Source organism: Hemitrygon akajei, chromosome 12, assembly GCF_048418815.1.
Source record: "Hemitrygon akajei chromosome 12, sHemAka1.3, whole genome shotgun sequence".
NCBI lineage: Eukaryota > Metazoa > Chordata > Chondrichthyes > Myliobatiformes > Dasyatidae > Hemitrygon > Hemitrygon akajei.
The window spans coordinates 96,963,946-96,980,538 of NC_133135.1; the positions used below are offsets into that span (position 1 = coordinate 96,963,946).

General features: G+C 44.4%; 1 protein-coding gene across 6 annotated transcripts in view; it reads right to left on the bottom strand.

The window, feature by feature from the left end:
• Positions 1 to 4,597: 4,597 nt before the first annotated feature.
• rabgap1l (RAB GTPase activating protein 1-like) overlaps positions 4,598 to 16,593 on the bottom strand; it is a 587,017-nt gene continuing 575,021 nt past the window's right edge. For all 6 annotated transcript variants that reach the window (XM_073063719.1, XM_073063720.1, XM_073063721.1 and 3 more), the window contains 2 exons: positions 11,715 to 11,909; positions 4,598 to 5,617 (listed from right to left, as the gene is read on the bottom strand). In XM_073063719.1, the coding sequence (XP_072919820.1) occupies positions 5,477 to 5,617; positions 11,715 to 11,909 (336 nt within the window). In that variant the 3' untranslated portion in view covers positions 4,598 to 5,476. The remainder of the gene's footprint in view (positions 5,618 to 11,714; positions 11,910 to 16,593) is intronic.

Below are 16,593 nucleotides of genomic sequence, written 5' to 3' on the forward strand. Positions count from 1 at the left end.
CAGATCAGTTGCAGATATGGGCAAATAAATGGCAGATGGAGTTTTACCTGGCCCATTGTGAAGTGCTGCATTTGGGAGATCAAATGTGAGGCCATAGTACACTGTTAATGGCATTCCCTTAACAGTGTTGGTGTGCAGAGGGATCTTGAGGTCCAAGTCCATAGTCCCTGGAAGTGTCTGCGCAAGTTGATAGGTTTATAATGAAGGCAAATGGCATGTTACCACTTGCTTCATCAGGGTGTCAGTAATGTCAGTGCCTGAGAAGAGCACCTCACAGTATGACTGTCACCTGGACCTCTGTGGGAATATGTAACCATGTGTGAAAATGACTTCCAGTACTGGTTGAAGGTTGTGTCTGAGCTTCCTGTTTCCTGGAAGTGACTGTTATCCAATCACGCTTGTGATTTCCACCTTGTATTTTCCCTCAGTATCACTCCTCTAATTTGCTGTTATGTTTGAATGCATTCACATAGGGATCAGTCAGTTGTAGAATCAGAGTTAAAAAACATAAAAACAGGTCTTTGGTCCAGATGCCCATATTGACTAAGATTTGAGTAGAGGCAAATTTGAGATTGAAAGCCTGAGAAGACAGCTCATTCAGGTTCACCAACTGAGTAGAAAAGACAACAACTTGTAGCAGTTTGGAGCTTTGAGCAGCAGCAAATTTGAGATCAGAAACCTAAGAAGATGTAGCTCATTCAGATTTGCTGATTGAATTGAAAAGACAACAACTTGTAGCAGTTTGGTGCTTTGAGCAGTGGCCAATCAATATGTGGGATTGATCGGCAAGAACAAATTAAAGTAAGATAGGGGCAAGCAGAGCAGCTATTGTTGGAGTGGCCATCGTTGGAGTGGTCAGAGTCAGAGTGGATATTTTTAGGCTTTAACTCTTGGAAGCTTCAGCATGGAGAGGCTTCAGTGAAATCTGCAGGTAGAGTTCGCACCTCAACCCATAGTTTATTGTTCTTTTATATTTGCTCAGTTAGAAAAGTAGAGATGCCAGGCAGGATAGTGGAATGCCTCTCTTGTGGGATGTGGGAAGGTGGGTAGGCAGAAAGACCTCCAGTGTCCCTGATAACTACAACTGCAAGAAGTGCATTCAGCTGCAGCTTCTAACACTCTGCGTTGAGTTGGAGTTGGAACAGTATGAACTTCGGTTCATTTGTGAGGCTGAGGTGGTGATAGATAAGACATATAGAGAGGTAGTTACACCCAAGGTGCAGGACACAGGAAAATGAGCGACAGGGGTTAGGGGAAAGGGGTTAAGGAGCCAGTGTAGAGCATCCCTCCGTTAATACCCCTCAACAACAGGTATATCACTTTGGATACTGTTGGGGAGAGGGCATTGACCTAGCACAGGGTTGGGTCTCTGGCACCGAGTCTGACTCTATGACTCAGAAGGGAAGTGGGGGAGAAGAGGCAAGCTCTGGTGACAGGGGGTTTGTTAGTTAGGGAAACAGAAAGGAAACTCTGTGGAGATAACAAGATTCCCAGATGTTATGTTGTCTCCCAGGTACCAGGGTTCGGAATATCTCGGATTGAGTATTAGTAATCTTAATCAGGAATGTGAACAGCTAGAGATCGTGGTCCACATAGATACCAAGGACATAGGTAGGAAGAGTGACAAGGTTCTGCAAAGGGAGTTCAGGAAATTAGGTGCTCAGTTAAAGGGCAGGACCTCCAGGGTTGTGATCTCAGGACTGCTACCCATGCCTCATGCTAGTGATGCCATAACTAGGAAGATCATACAGTTATATCACATGGTTAAGGAGTTGGTGTAGGAGTGAAGGCATAAGATTTTTGGATCATTCTGCTCTCTTCCAGGAAAGGTGGGATCTGTACAGAAGAGATGGTAAGCACCTGAACTGGAAGGGGGCTAATGAAGGGTTTGCTTGTGCTGTGTGGTGGTGTTTAAATTAGAGCTGCAGGGGATGGGAACCAAAGTGCCAAAACAGTTAGTGGGAAGGTTGTGGAGACAGATCTTGTTAAGACCTCAGAAAAGTCAGGAATCAAAAGGTTGAGCATGGTGTGATGTCCTGAGCACGCGTATATTTCAATGCAAGAAGTATCATAGGAAAGGCTGATGAGCTCAAAGCATGGATCAACACATACAATGTTGATATTGTAGCCATTTGTGAGACTTGGTTGCAGAAGGGGCAGGTCTGGCAGCTCAGTATTCTGGACTTCCATTGTTTTAGGCATGACAGAATGGGAGAGATTAAAGGAGAAGTGGTGGAGATACTAGTCAAGGAAAATGTTACAGCAGTGCTCAGTTATGACCAACTGGAGAACTGTCTAGTGAGGTGTGGAGCCAAAAGAGATGAGGAAGATCTTAAATTAATTTTTTGCATCTGTATTTACTCAGAAGCTGGACACAGCATGAGACAAAGTGGCATCAATTTCATGGACTCTATACAGATTACAGAGGAGGAGGTATTTGCTGTCCTGGGGCAAATAAGGGTGGTAAATCCTCAGGGCCTGACAAGCAGTTCCCTCAGACTGGATATACAAGTATTTGGATAGACAGACTAATTAAGGACATTCAGCATGACTTCATGCGTGGTAGGTCATGTCTTACCAATCTTATAGAGTTTTACGAAGCTGTTATCATGAAAGTGGATATTGTCTACATGGATTTAGCAAGGCATTTGACAAGGTCCCACATTGAAGGTTGGTCAAGAAGGTTCTGTTGCTCGGCATTTAAGATGAGGTAATAAATTAGATTAGACATTGGCTTTGTGGGAGAGGCCAGAGAGTGATAGCAGATTGTTGCCTCTCTGACTAGAGGCCTGTGATGAGTGGAGTGCTGCAGGGAATGATGCTGGGTCCATTGTTTGTCATCTATATCAAAGATATGGATGATAATGTGGTTAACTGGATCAGCAAATTTGTGGATGACACTAAGCTTAGGGGTGTAGTGGACAGTCAGGAAAGCTATTATAGCTTGCAGAGGGATCTGCATCATTAGAAAAATGGGCTGAAAATGGCAGACGGAATTGAATGCAGACAAGTGCAAGGTGTTGGCTGTTGGTAGAACCCACCAGCCTAGGTCTTACATGGTGAAGAGTAGGGCACTGAGGAGTGTGGCAGAGCAATGGGATGTGGAATACAGGTCTGTAGTTCATTGGAAGTGATGTTACAGGTAGATAGGGTCATAAAGCTTTTGGCACATTGGGTAGCGTAGAAAACATAGAAAACCTGCAGCACAATATAGGCGCTTTGGCCCACAAAGCTGTGCCGAACATGTCCTTACCTCAGAAATTACCTAATGGGGTAATTACGTAGTGGTTAGCACAACGCTTTACAGTACAGGCGACCCAGGTTCAATTCTTGCCACTACCGGTAAGGAGTTTGTATGTTCTCCCCTGACCATGTGGATTTCCTCTGGGTGTTCTGGTTTCCTCCCACAATGCAAAGACATACCAGTCGGTAGGCTAATTTATCATTTAAATTGTTCCGTGATTAGGCTGCCATTAAAATTAGGGGATTGCTGAGTGGCATGGCTTGAGGTGGAAGGGCCTACTCTGCACTGAATCTCAACAAACAAATAAATACAGGAGATAGGATGTAGCATTGAAGTTGTACAACCATTAGTGAGGCCTAATTTGGGGTATTAGGTGCACCTTTAATAAATACAAGCAGACTTTTTCTACTGAGATTACAACTAGAGGTCATGTGTTAAGGGTGAAAGGTGAAAAGATTAAGGGCACCCTGACAGAAACTTGTTGTTTCTGTGTTGTACTTTTCTATGATTCTCTGCCCATTTGAGGTTGTCCTATTGGTCTGCACTTGGCCACATCGCTCTAAACATTCCTATCCATTTGTCTGTCCAAACATGTTCTAAACAGTATAATTTTACCCACCTCCATTACTTCTTCTGGCAACTTGTGCCACATACCTCCTGCCCTCTGTGTGAAGAAACTGTAAATCAGGTCCTTCTTAAAACTTTCCCCTCTCACCTTAAACCAATATCCTTCAGTTTTAAACTCTCCCATCATGGGAAAAAGACAGAGACCTTTCACCTTATCTATGCTCCTCATAATTTTACAAAGATCTATAAGGTCACTGCTCAGCTTCCTGCATTCTGAGACAATGTCCCAGCCTACCAAGCCTTTCCTTATGACTCAAACCCTTCAGACCCATCAACGTACTTGTGTATCTTTTCCTGCTTGACATCCTTCCTATAGCTGAATAACCAGAAATGCACACAATACTTCCAGTGTGGCCTCACTAACAAATTAAACACTTATAACATGACATTGCAACTCTTGTAAAGCCCTGACTGATGATGCCTTTCCAATGACAGCTATTTCTGTGTCATTGGTTATGGATGGATGTCTAAAATCCTGCTGGAACTAACATCTGGTAATGTGGACAAGCCCTGGTCAGTTAATGAGTGTCTGTGCTACTGGCAGTGGCCAGGATATCCTGCATGCAGTGCAGTGCTAGAGAGCAATGGTCCCAAGCCTTTGCTTTCCGGGAGTGTGTCCCAGCTTACACTGGATCTGCACTGGCTGAACTGGCAAGGTGATCGAGGAGCTGGGAATGCCCTATAGACAAATGATGGAGTGTCACAAAACTCAGGCAGACACAAATCTGAGCCAGTTAGTTTATTTTCGAAAATACAACTGTTAGAAATTCAAGCTCTCCCATAGGTCTGGGTCTGTGCCACAAGTAAAGAGATGGGAAGCCTGAAACTATAGATAACCAGAAACAGAAAAAACCTACCTCCTGCCAGGGCAGGAAGCAGATTAAGCATAAAATCTTTCCTAAATTTAACTATTTTTAATATTGAGCCAGTTTGAAAATTAGAGAAACAAGATAGATAATTTCTTTATACATTGTGCAAATTGAATCTGGTATCAGTTACATTGCCACATCTACACACATCAGTTTGTAAAGACTCTAAGAGGAGAAGGTTAGGGCAGTCCTGCAGGAAGATCCAAGCAGGATGTTAAAAGAACACTCAAGGTGTCCAGTGAGTGGCCATGTGGCTCAGCAACCAACATAAACAATGCAACAAAAATCAGCCTATCAAATCAACTGAGGATGACACTCTCAGTCAGGCTGAGACCAACTCGATCATTCTCAGTCAGTCTGGCACAGAGCTTGATTATTCTTAGTCACTGAGCCCAGGGAGGGAAGGAAGATATTATTATTATCATCAGGGAGGGGTAGAATACTGTAGGGAAACCTTCCCTCATGCAGAGTACAGAACTGGTGCTTTTACTACATTGGCCAGTGGCAATGTCAATCAAAAGTCCAATGGCAATGAAAGGAACACCAAGGTAATATAAAATACAATAAACATCTGTTGCCTTACAATACACAAACCAACAGTTAGTAACATTGGATTAAATAATGAACGAACCTATGAATGTACAAAAGGGCTAACAGTGGTCAGCCAGACAGGCTGGTACTCTCCAGTAACTGCCTTTCCTCTGTGCAGCCTGGTTGTGTGGAGTAGTGGCGAGGACTATGTGCTCTCTTTGGGAGGGGGAGTGGGTGGGGACTGTGTGCTGGTGGCAGTTTTGATAGAGTTCAGGGTTTTGCTGAGCCAGGAGTTTTTAGTGGCTTGAATCTCATTGAGCAGAGTTCCCCGGTGGTGCTCCAGCTCCTGTTAAAAGAACACACAACAGTGAAGGAATTTAGCCCCACAATCGCACATGGGGGTGCAGTGGGAACATCAACACAATTGTACTTGTATACATATTGAATAGATGGAGGCAGTGGAGAAAGAGAGAGAGAAATCTTCAGAGAGGGGAAGAGATAGGAGAGAGAGAGGGGGGAGAAGGAAGGGATAGGAGAGGGAGAGAGGGAGAAATAGGAGAGGGGAGATAAGGGTGAAAGGGGGAGAGTGGGGAATGAGGGGGAGAGAGGGGTGTGAGAGTGGGAGAGGGGAGAGAGCGGGGAGATGGGGAGAGAGGGGTGAGAGAAGGGTGAGAGAATGTGAGGGGGAGAGAGAGGGGAGAATACAGAGGGGCTAGGGAGGAAATAGAGAAACAGTGGGAGGGAAAGGGGGAGGAGAGAGGGATGGGGAAGAGAGGGAGAGTAGGAGAGGAGAAGTAGGTAAGAAATGGTGAAATAGTGAGAAAGACAGAATGTGAAAGAGAGAAAGGGAGCAACGGTGAGACATGCAGAAATATAGTGAAGGACGTTCCCCTGAATAATAAGTATACCATCCCGGATACTGTTGGCGGGGATGACCGACCAAGGGTGAGCCACGGTAGCAGGACTTCCGGCAATGAGTCTAACCCTGTGGTGCAGAAGGATGGGACGGAGAAGAGAACAGCTGTCACATTGGGGACTCTATAATTCGGGGAGCAGACAGGAGATTTTGTGGACATGAGAAAGACACCCGCATGGTTTGTCTCTGACCGGGTCCACAACATCCTGGTACAAGAGGGAAAGCAACCAGAAGTCATGATACATGTTGGTACCAATGACATAGGCAGGGAGAGGGACGAGGTCCTGAAGTGTGAGTTTCGGGAACTCGGCAGAAGGCTGAAGAACAGGACCTCAAGGGTGGCGCTCTCAGGATTACTGCCAGTGCTACGTGATAGTGATGGTAAGAATTGGAGGAGATGGCAGTTGAATGTGTGGCTGAGGAGATGGTGCAGGGGCAGGGTTTTACATTTTTGGATCATTAGGATCTCTTCTGGGGAAAGTGGGACCTGTACAGATTGGATGGGTTACACCTGAACTCGAGGGGGAGCAATATCCTTGCAGGTAGGTTTGCTAGTATGGTTCTGAAGGGTTTAAACTAATTTGCAAGGGGGATGGGACCCGGAGCGATAGAGCAGTGGAAGAAATGCATGGAGTAAAGCTAGATCTAACATATAGAGAGGCTTTGAGGAAAGAGAAGCAGAATAAAGGGTGTAAAGGGAGTAAGGTAGAAGGAATAAAGTGTGTGTACTTCAATGCAAGAAGCATCAGGAACAAAGGTGGTGAACTGCGAGCTTGGATACATACATGGAATTATGATGTAGCAGCCATTACGGAGACTTGGCTGGCACCAGGGCAGGAATGGATTCTCAATATTCCTGGATTTCAGTGCTTTAAAAGGGATGGGGGGGGGGGGGTAAGGGGAGGAGGGGTGGAATTACTGGTCAGGGATACAATTACAGTTATAGAAAGGGTGGGTAACGTATCAGGATCCTCTTTTGAGTCAGTATGGGTGGAAGTCAGGAACAGGAAGGGAGCAGTTACTCTAATGGGAGTTTTCTATAGGCCCCCTGGTAGCAGCAGAGATACCGAGGAGCAGATTGGGAGGCAGATTTTGGAAAGGTGCAAAAATAACAGGGTTGTTATCATGGGTGACTTTAACTTCCTTAATATTGATTGGTACCTGATTAGTTTCAATGGTATAGACAGAGCAGAGTTTGTTAAGTGTGTCCAGGAGGGATTTCTGTCACAATATGTTGACAGGCCGACTGGGGAAGTGCCATACTAGATCTAGTATTAGGTAACGAACCGGGTCAGGTCAGAGATCTGTCAGTGGGTGAGCATCTGGGGGACAGTGACCACTGGTCCCTGGCCTTTAGCATTATCATGGAAAAGGATAGAATCAGAGAGGACAGGAAAATTTTTAATTGGGGAAGGGCAAATTATGAGGCTATGAGGCTAGAACTTGCGGCTGTGAATTGGGATGATGTTTTTGCAGAGAAATGTACTATGGACATGTGGTCGATGTTTAGGGATCTCTTGCAGGATGTTAGGGATAAATTTGTGCCAGTGAGGAAGATAAAGAATGGTAGGGTGAAGGAACCATGGGTGACAAGTGAGGTGGAAAATCTAGTCAGGTGGAAGAAGGCAACATACATGAGGTATAGGAAGCAAGGATCAGATGGGTCTATTGAGGAATATAGGGTAGCAAGAAAAGAGCTTAAGAAAGGGTTGAGGAGAGCAAGAAGGTGGCATGAGGCGGCCTTGGCGAGTAGGGTAAAGGAAAACCCCATGGCATTCTTCAATTATGTGAAGAACAAAAGGATGACAGGAGTGAAGGTAGGACCGATTAGAAATAAAGGTGGGAAGAAGTGCCTGGAGGCTGTGGAAGTGAGTGACGTCCTCAATGAATACTTCTCTTCGGTATTTACCAATGAGAGGGAACTTGATGACGGTGAGGACAATATGAGTGAGGTTGATGTTCTGGAGCATGTTAATATTAAGGGAGAAGAGGTGTTGGAGTTGTTAAAATACATTAGGACGGATAAGTCCCCGGGGCCTGACAGAATATTCCACAGGCTGCTGCACGAGGCGAGGGAAGAGATTGTTGAGCCTCTGGATAGGAAATTTATGTTCTCATTGTCCATGGGAATGGTACCAGAGGATTGGAGGGAAGCAAATGTTGTCCACTTGTTCAAAAAAGGTAGTAGGGATAGCCCGGGTAATTATAGACCAGTGAGCTTTACATCTGTGGTGGGAAAGCTGTTGGAAAAGATTCTTAGAGATAGGATCTATGGGCATTTAGAGAATCATGGTCTGATCAGGGACAGTCAGCATGGCTTTGTGAAGGGCAGATCATGTCTAACAAGCCTGATAGAGTTCTTTGAGGAGGTGACCAGGCATATAGATGAGGGTAGTGCAGTGGATGTGATCTACATGGATTTTAGTAAGGCATTTGATAAGGTTCCACACTGTCGGCTTATTCAGAAAGTCAGAAGGCATGGGATCCAGGGAAGTTTGGGCAGGTGGATTCAGAATCGGCTTGCCTGCAGAAAGCAGAGGGTCGTGGTGGAGGGAGTATATTCGGATTCGGATTGGTGACTAGTGGTGTCCCACAAGGATCGCTTCTGGGACCTCTTCTTTTTGTAATTTTTATTAACGACCTGGACGTGGAGGTAGAAAGGTGGGTTGGCAAGTTTGCAGACGACACAAAGGTTGGTGTGTTGTGGATAGTGTAGAGGATTGCCGAAGATTGCAGAGAGACATTGATAGGATGCTAAAGTGGGCTGAGAAGTGGCAGATGGAGTTCAACCCAGTGAAGTGTGAGATGGTACACTTTGGAAGGACAAACTCCAAGACAGAGTACAAAGTAAATGGCAGGATACTTGGTAGCGTGGAGGAGCATAGGGATCTGGGGGTACATGTCCACAGATCCCTGAAAGGTGCCTCACAGGTAGATACAGTAGTTAAGAAAGTTTATGGGTTGTTAGCTTTCATAAGTCAAGGGGTAGAGTTTAAGAGTCGCGAGGTAATGATGCAGCTCTATAAAACTCTGGTTAGGCCACACTTGAGAGTACTGTGTCCAGTTCTGGTCGCCTCACTATAGAAAGGATGTTGAAGCATTGCAAAGGGTACAGAGGAGATTTACCAGGATGCTGCCTGGTTCAGAGAGTATGCATTATGATCAGAGATTAAGGGAGCTAGGACTTTACTCTCTGGAGAGAAGGAGCATGAGAGGAAACATGATAGAGGTATACAAGATATTAAAAGGAATAGATAGAGTGGACAGCCAGCACCTCTTCCCCAGGGCACCACTGCTCAATACAAGAGGACATGGCTTTAAGATAAGGGGAGGGAAGTTCAAGGGGGATATTAGAGGAAGGTTTTTCACTCAGAGAGTGGTTGGTGCGTGGAATGCACTGCCTGAGTCAGTGGTGGAGGCAAATACACTAGTGAAATTTAAGAGACTACTAGACAGGTATATGGAGGAATTTAAGGTGGGGGGTTATATGGGAGGCAGGGTTTAAGGATCAGCACAACATTGTGAACCGAAGGGCCTGTACTGTGCTGTACTATTCTATGTGAGTGAGTGAGGAATAAAACATGGATGAGAAAGACTGAGATGGGACTTGGCCAGAGAATTGAGAGAGAGTGGAAGTAATGTCCTGACCGGATATTCCTGGATATTCCCCAGGACCTTGAGGGAAGTTTGTGTAGAGATAGCAGGAGCTCTGACGGAGATCTTTCAGATGACATTAGAAACGGGGATTGTGCCGGAGGATTGGCGTATTGCTCATGTGGTTACATTGTTTCAAAAGGGTTCTAGAAGTAAGCCTGGCAATTATAGACCTGTCAGTTTGACATCAGTGGTGGGTAAATTAATGGAAAGTATTCTTAGAGATAGTATTTATAATTATCTGGATAGACAGGATCTGATTAGGAGTAGCCAGCATGGATTTGTGCGTGGAAGGTCATGTTTGACAAACCTTATTGAATTTTTTGAAGTAGTTACGAGGAATGTTGACGAGGGTAAGGCAGTGGATGTAGTCTATATGGACTTCAGCAAGGCCTTTGACAAAGTTCCACATGGAAGGTTAGTTAAGAAGGTTCAGTCGTTAGGTATTAATGCTGGAGTAATAAAATGGATTCAACAGTGGCTAGATGGGAGATGCCAGAGAGTAGTGGTGGATAATTGTTTATCGGGATGGAGGCCGGTGACTAGCGGGGTGCCTCAGGGATCTGTTTTGGGCCCAATGTTGTTTGTAATATACATAAATGATCTGGATGATGGGGTGGTAAATTGGATTAGTAAGTATGCTGATGATACTAAGGTAGGAGGTGTTGTGGATAATGAGGTGGGTTTTCAAAGCTTGCAGGGAGATTTATACCGGTTAGAAGAATGGGCTGAACGTTGGCAGATGGAGTTTAATGCTGAGAAGTGTGAGGTTCTACATTTTGGCAGGAATAATCCAAATAGAACATACAGGGTAAATGGTAGGGCATTGAGGAATGCAGTGGAACAGAGAGATCTAGGAATAACAGTGCATAGTTCCCTGAAGGTGGAGTCTCATGTAGATAGGGTGGTGAAGAAGGCTTTTGGAACGCTGGCCTTTATAAATCAGAGCATTGAGTACAGAAGTTGGGATGTAATGTTAAAATTGTACAAGGCATTGGTAAGGCCAAATTTGGAATATTGTGTACAGTTCTGGTCACCGAATTATAGGAAAGATATCAATAAATTAGAGAGAGTGCAGAGACGATTTACTAGGATGTTACCTGGGTTTCAGCACTTAAGTTACAGAGAAAGGTTGAACAAGTTAGGTCTCTATTCATTGGAGCGTAGAAGGTTGAGGGGGGATTTGATCGAGGTATTTAAAATGTTGAGAGGGATAGATAGAGTTGACGTGAATAGGCTGTTTCCATTGAGAGTAGGGGAGATTCAAACGAGAGGACATGATTTGAGAGTTAGGGGGCAAAAGTTTAAGGGAAACACGAGGGGGTATTTCTTTACTCAGAGAGTGATAGCTGTGTGGAATGAGCTTCCTGTAGAAGTAGTAGAGGCCAGTTCAGTTGAGTCATTTAAGGTAAAATTGGATAGGTATATGGACAGGAAAGGAGTGGAGGGTTATGGGCTGAGTGCGGGTAGGTGGGACTAGGTGAGATTAAGAGTTCGGCACAGACTAGGAGGGCTGGAATGGCCTGTTTCCGTGCTGTGATTGTTATATGGTTATATGGTTATATAAGAGTATGTGAGACTTAGAGAACAAGAGAGAGTGAATGTGACTGCAATGAGATAGGAGAACACCAATGATTGGAAGAGAAAGTAAAATAAGAAGAGGAAGAAGACAAAAATGAGATAACATAAAGAACATTTAAGACAGAGAGAGAGAGCATGAGTGATGGCAATGACTGAGAGAATGTTAAAAAAGTAATATGCAGGACAGAGGGAGGAAGGGAGAGAAAGGAGAGAGAGTGGAAAGAGAGAAGGGAGAGGAGGTAGCCTTTCACCAGTAGCTGGTTCAGCTGTTACCTTCTTGTTGAACTGGTACCTGTATTTTGCATTTAGCCTCCACGAGCTGTAGTTTGGTTTGTGCGAGCTCCAGTTCCATCTCTCTCAGCTGTTTCTTTAGGAGTTCCTTCTCTTCATCCACATCCTGGTGCACATTGGCCTGCCCAGGCTCTGGGATCAGCTCGCCGTCCTTTCTGAAGAGCTCGCAGCACCGCTCACAAGTCAGCACCTTACCCTGATGGTCGAACAAAGCACTCCATCAATAGGCTCTTCAATTTTGAAAGGCAGAGCTAAAACTTCCCACCCTTGCACTCTTCCAGGTGAAGAGATGCGTTCCAGAGCAAGAAGTCAGAACTGGGCAGTTGGGAGATGACTGTCCACACAGCAGCTGTGAAAATCCAGAGATCTCCGAATTATGAGTTACTGAGACTAGGAAGCAATTAAAACTCACAAACCTAAACTGTTAAGAATATAAGGTTTGACAAGATTGAAAAAAACATGTTACAGAGGGAGAGGGGAGAAAGGGTAGACAGAGAAAAAGAGAAGATAGTGGGAGAAGAAAAGGAGAGGGTTGATTGGATGGGAAAGGTTCAGAAGGATAAGTTGGCAAATGGGACTAGCTTAGTTGGCAACCTAATCAGCATGGAGCAGTTGGGCAGAAGGGTTTTCTTCTGTGCTACATTATTCTGTGACTAAGTTTTTTTTAGGTAAAGATATACAGGATACAGAAACAAAATGGAGAGATGGATTGAAAATGGAAAATATACTTCTGGGAGGTGATAGCTTTCTGTTCCTGTTGAGAACTGGAATGCACTGGCAGACAGGGTGGTGAAACAAATATAATTAGAGATGCTATAGGGACAAAGTGAGATTAATGGCTAAGACACTAAACAGCAGGACCCTGGATGAATGTTCCTCTGTATTGCAGGATTTAGATCCATTCCCAGATAGGCAACTCAGGATGTTTTCAAAAATTTAGTTCAGAATCTCTCTCTCTCTCTCTCACACACACACACACACACACACACACACACACACACACACACACACACACACACACACACACACACACACACACACACACACACACACACACACACACACACACTTACTTGTGTCACAATCCCGTCTATTTCCTCTGCACAGTGGCTACAGTTTCCCTGCACACAAGTATGGACTGCCTCATCTGACAAGATGCTGTGCAACTAACATCCTCACCTCCAAGTTTATGATAGAAGGAAGGTCATTGATGAAGCAGCTGAAGATAGTTTGGTCAAGAACAATGTTCTCAATAACTCCTGCAGTGATGTCCAACAATCATAATGACCTTCCTTTGAAAACCACTGACTGCAGTTTGCCGGATTGGATGGTAACAAGCTGTATTGGATTTGTCAAGCTTTTTGTAAATGCCCTCAGGAATGTTTCACATTGTCAGGTAAATGCTAATGCAGTAACTGTACTGGAGCAGCTTTACTAGAGGTGTAGCTAGTTCTAGAGCACAGGTTGTCAGTATTACAGCAAAACCCTTTAATGTTTCCAGTGTTCTCAGTTTCCTGAAGTTATGTGGAATGAATCAAACTGGCTCAACACTATCTATCCTGAGCCCAACACATTGATGCAATCAGAAAAGTGGGCCAGTGGCTCTGCTTCATTAGGAGAATGAAGAGATTGGGTATGTCACCAAAGACTACAAATTTCAATGTTTGTACAGTAGCTAACATTTTGACTGGCTGCATCAGAGCTTGGTATGGAGGCTCCAATGAGCAGGATTGCAAGGGGTTTTAGACTCAGCCAGCTCCATCATGGGCTCAACCCTCCTCACGATCAAGAAGGTGGCATCCATCATTAAGGCCCAACACCATCCGGCATGTGCTTTCTTCTCGCTACTATCATTGGGGAAGAGGGTTAGGAAGTTGAAGATCCACACTCAATAATTTAGAAACAGCTTCTTCCCCTTCATCAAACACGAGGAAATCTACAGATGCTGGAAATTCAAACAGCAAACACAAAATGTTGGTGGAACACAGCAGGCCAAGCAGCATCTATAGGGAGAAGCACTGTCGACGTTTCGGGTCGAGACCCTGATGAAGAGTCTCAGCCCGTAACGTCGACAGTGCTTCTCCCTATAGATGCTGCCTGGCCTGCTGTGTTCCACCAGCATTTTGTGTTTGTTGTTTCTTCCCCTTTGTCATTACGTTTCTGAATGGTCCATAGTCACATTAACACTAGCATCATTATGATCCCACTACCAAGCCACCCAGTGGCCACCCATTTTAATTCCACTTCCCATTCTGATATGTCCATCCATGGCCTCCTCCACTGTTGTGATGAGGCCACACTTAGGTGGGAGGAACAACATCTCATATTCAATTTGGGTAGCCTCCAACCTGATGGCATGAACATCGATTTCTTGAACTTCCAGTAATGCCACCCCCAGCCCCCTCCTTTCTTTCACCATTTTCCATCCCCTTTTCCCTCTCTCACCTTATCTCCATGCCTGCCCATCACCTCTCTCTGGTGCTGCTCCCTCTCCTTTCTTTCTTCCATGGCCTTCTGACTTTCATCAATTTACTTCATCCCTCACCCTTCAGGTTTTACCTATCACCTAGTGTTTCTCTCTCCCCTTCCCCCCCCCCCCACCTCTTAAATCTACTCCTCAAGCTTTTTTTCTCCAGTCAGGTCCAGCCTGAAGCGTCAACTGTATTCTTTTCCTAGATGCTACCTGGCCTGCTGTGTGCTCAGATTTCCAGCATCTGCAGATTTTCTCTTGTTTCTCAATATTTCTATTTTTTACACCATTCATTTATTGTTAGTTTATGGTAATTTTATATCTTGGCGCTGTCAATTATCCTTTTCAGAGTACTGAGATGGATTATTCACTTGGGAGCAAATGATTGAGCCTTTATCACTCACGTGTTGAGGATGGGATGTTCTTGGAACTTGCTCCTCCTGTGAGCTACGTATCTAATAGTCCACCACCATTCACAACTGGATGCGGTGGGATCACAGAACTTTGACTGGAACCACGTGTTGTGAGATCACTTATCTTTGTGTACTGTTCAGTGTGCACCTTATCCTATATTACAGGGTCACTAGGCTGCCATCTCATCGGTATTGGTTTAACCCTTCTCCACTCCTCTCTGCTGATTCCCTGTCCTGACAGTATGAAGTTACAGATTTCTGCTATGGCTGCTGTCTACAGTGCAGCACAACAGGGAGGGTGATGGGATTGTCTCCAGAAGGACTGTATAGTACAATTGGTCCTCCTTATCCGTGAGAGATTGGCTCCGGGACCCCTCGTGGATACCAAAAAACGTGGATGCTCAAGTCCCTTATTTAACCTATTTCAGTGCAGTAGACTTTAGGACCCAGCGGAACCCCAGACCTTACTTAACCTGACTCAGTGCGGTGGTCTTTAGGACCAGGCGAAGCTCTGAATCCGCAGTGTTTCTGTTCACGAAAATAATCACGATCATGATTGAAAATAAAGTGGAAATAATAAAGTGATCAGAAAGAGATGAAATGCCATCAGTCATTGGAAAAGCGTTAGGCTACAGTCAGTCAACGATTGGAACAATTTTAAAGGATAAAGTGAGAAAGACCCTGCCCCGATGAAAGCTACAATTATTACCAAGCAAGGCAGTGGTTTAATTATTGAAATACATACGTTTCTAAAGGTAATTTTTTTTTTCAAAGACAAACGTTTGACTAACTGACGCTAAATAATACTGGATGTACCTGTTCCGACTTACTTAGTAAGAGAACTTCTGATTTTTTTCAATCCTGATCCACGATAATCTACGCACAGCCTCCCGTTTACTTCAAATCATCTATACATTACTTATAATACCTAATACAATGTAAATGCTATGTAAATAGTTTATGCATTGTTTAGGGAATAATGACAAGAAAAAAAGTCTGTACATGCTCGAAGAGCACTTCCGGGTTTTCTTGATTCGCGGTTGGTTGAATTTGCGCACGCGGAACTCAGATAAGGAGGGCCGACTGTAGTCACTTCCAGCAATTCATCTACTACAGGTAGTTTGCCGAAGGGAGTATTAAGCAGGTGTAAACCACCTATTGTTTCACTCACTACCTGTCAGTCATAGGCTACATCCACACTACACCGGATAAATCTGTAACCGAAGATTTTTCTCTTCGTTTTTACCCTCCGTCCACACTAAAACAGCGTTTTTGTCCCCCGAAAATGGATATCTGGAAGGTGCTACCAGAGCAGGTGGTGGAATCAGATACAATCACAATGCTTAAGATGCTTTCAGACAGACTCTTGAATAGGCAGGGCATATGAAAAAGATTCTGACTGTCTACTCTTTTTATGCCTCTCATAATTTTACCTACTTGTATGAGGTCACCCCTCACTTAGCCCCCTTCACTCAAGGAAAAACAGACCCTTCCCAGCCTATCTAATTCCTCCCCACAACTCCAATCTAGGCAACACCCCGGTGAATCTCCTCTGCATTCTTGCCTCTGAAATCACATTCTTCCTGGCTAGATCTGCACACAATTTTCTCAGTACGGTGTAACCAATGCTTTGTAAGGTTACAAAATTACATCCCAACATTTACATTCTAGGTCCCAATTTATGAAAGGCAAGTATGAAATACTCTTTCTTCACCACCCTATTGATCTGTGTTGGCATATTCAGAGAACTATGCACTTGAATCCCCAGATCCCATTGTTTATCAATATTCCACAGCACCTTTCCAGCTACAGTATATACCTCCCTCACTTGACTTCCCAAATGGCACAACCTCACACTCGTCTGGATTAAATTCCAGCTGCCAATCCTCTTTTCAGTTTCCTATCTCAGCTATATCCTGGTGTATCTTTAGACAAAACTTCTTCCCATCAATGTTCATCAGCACCAATTTTCATGTCATCTGCATATACTTACTAAT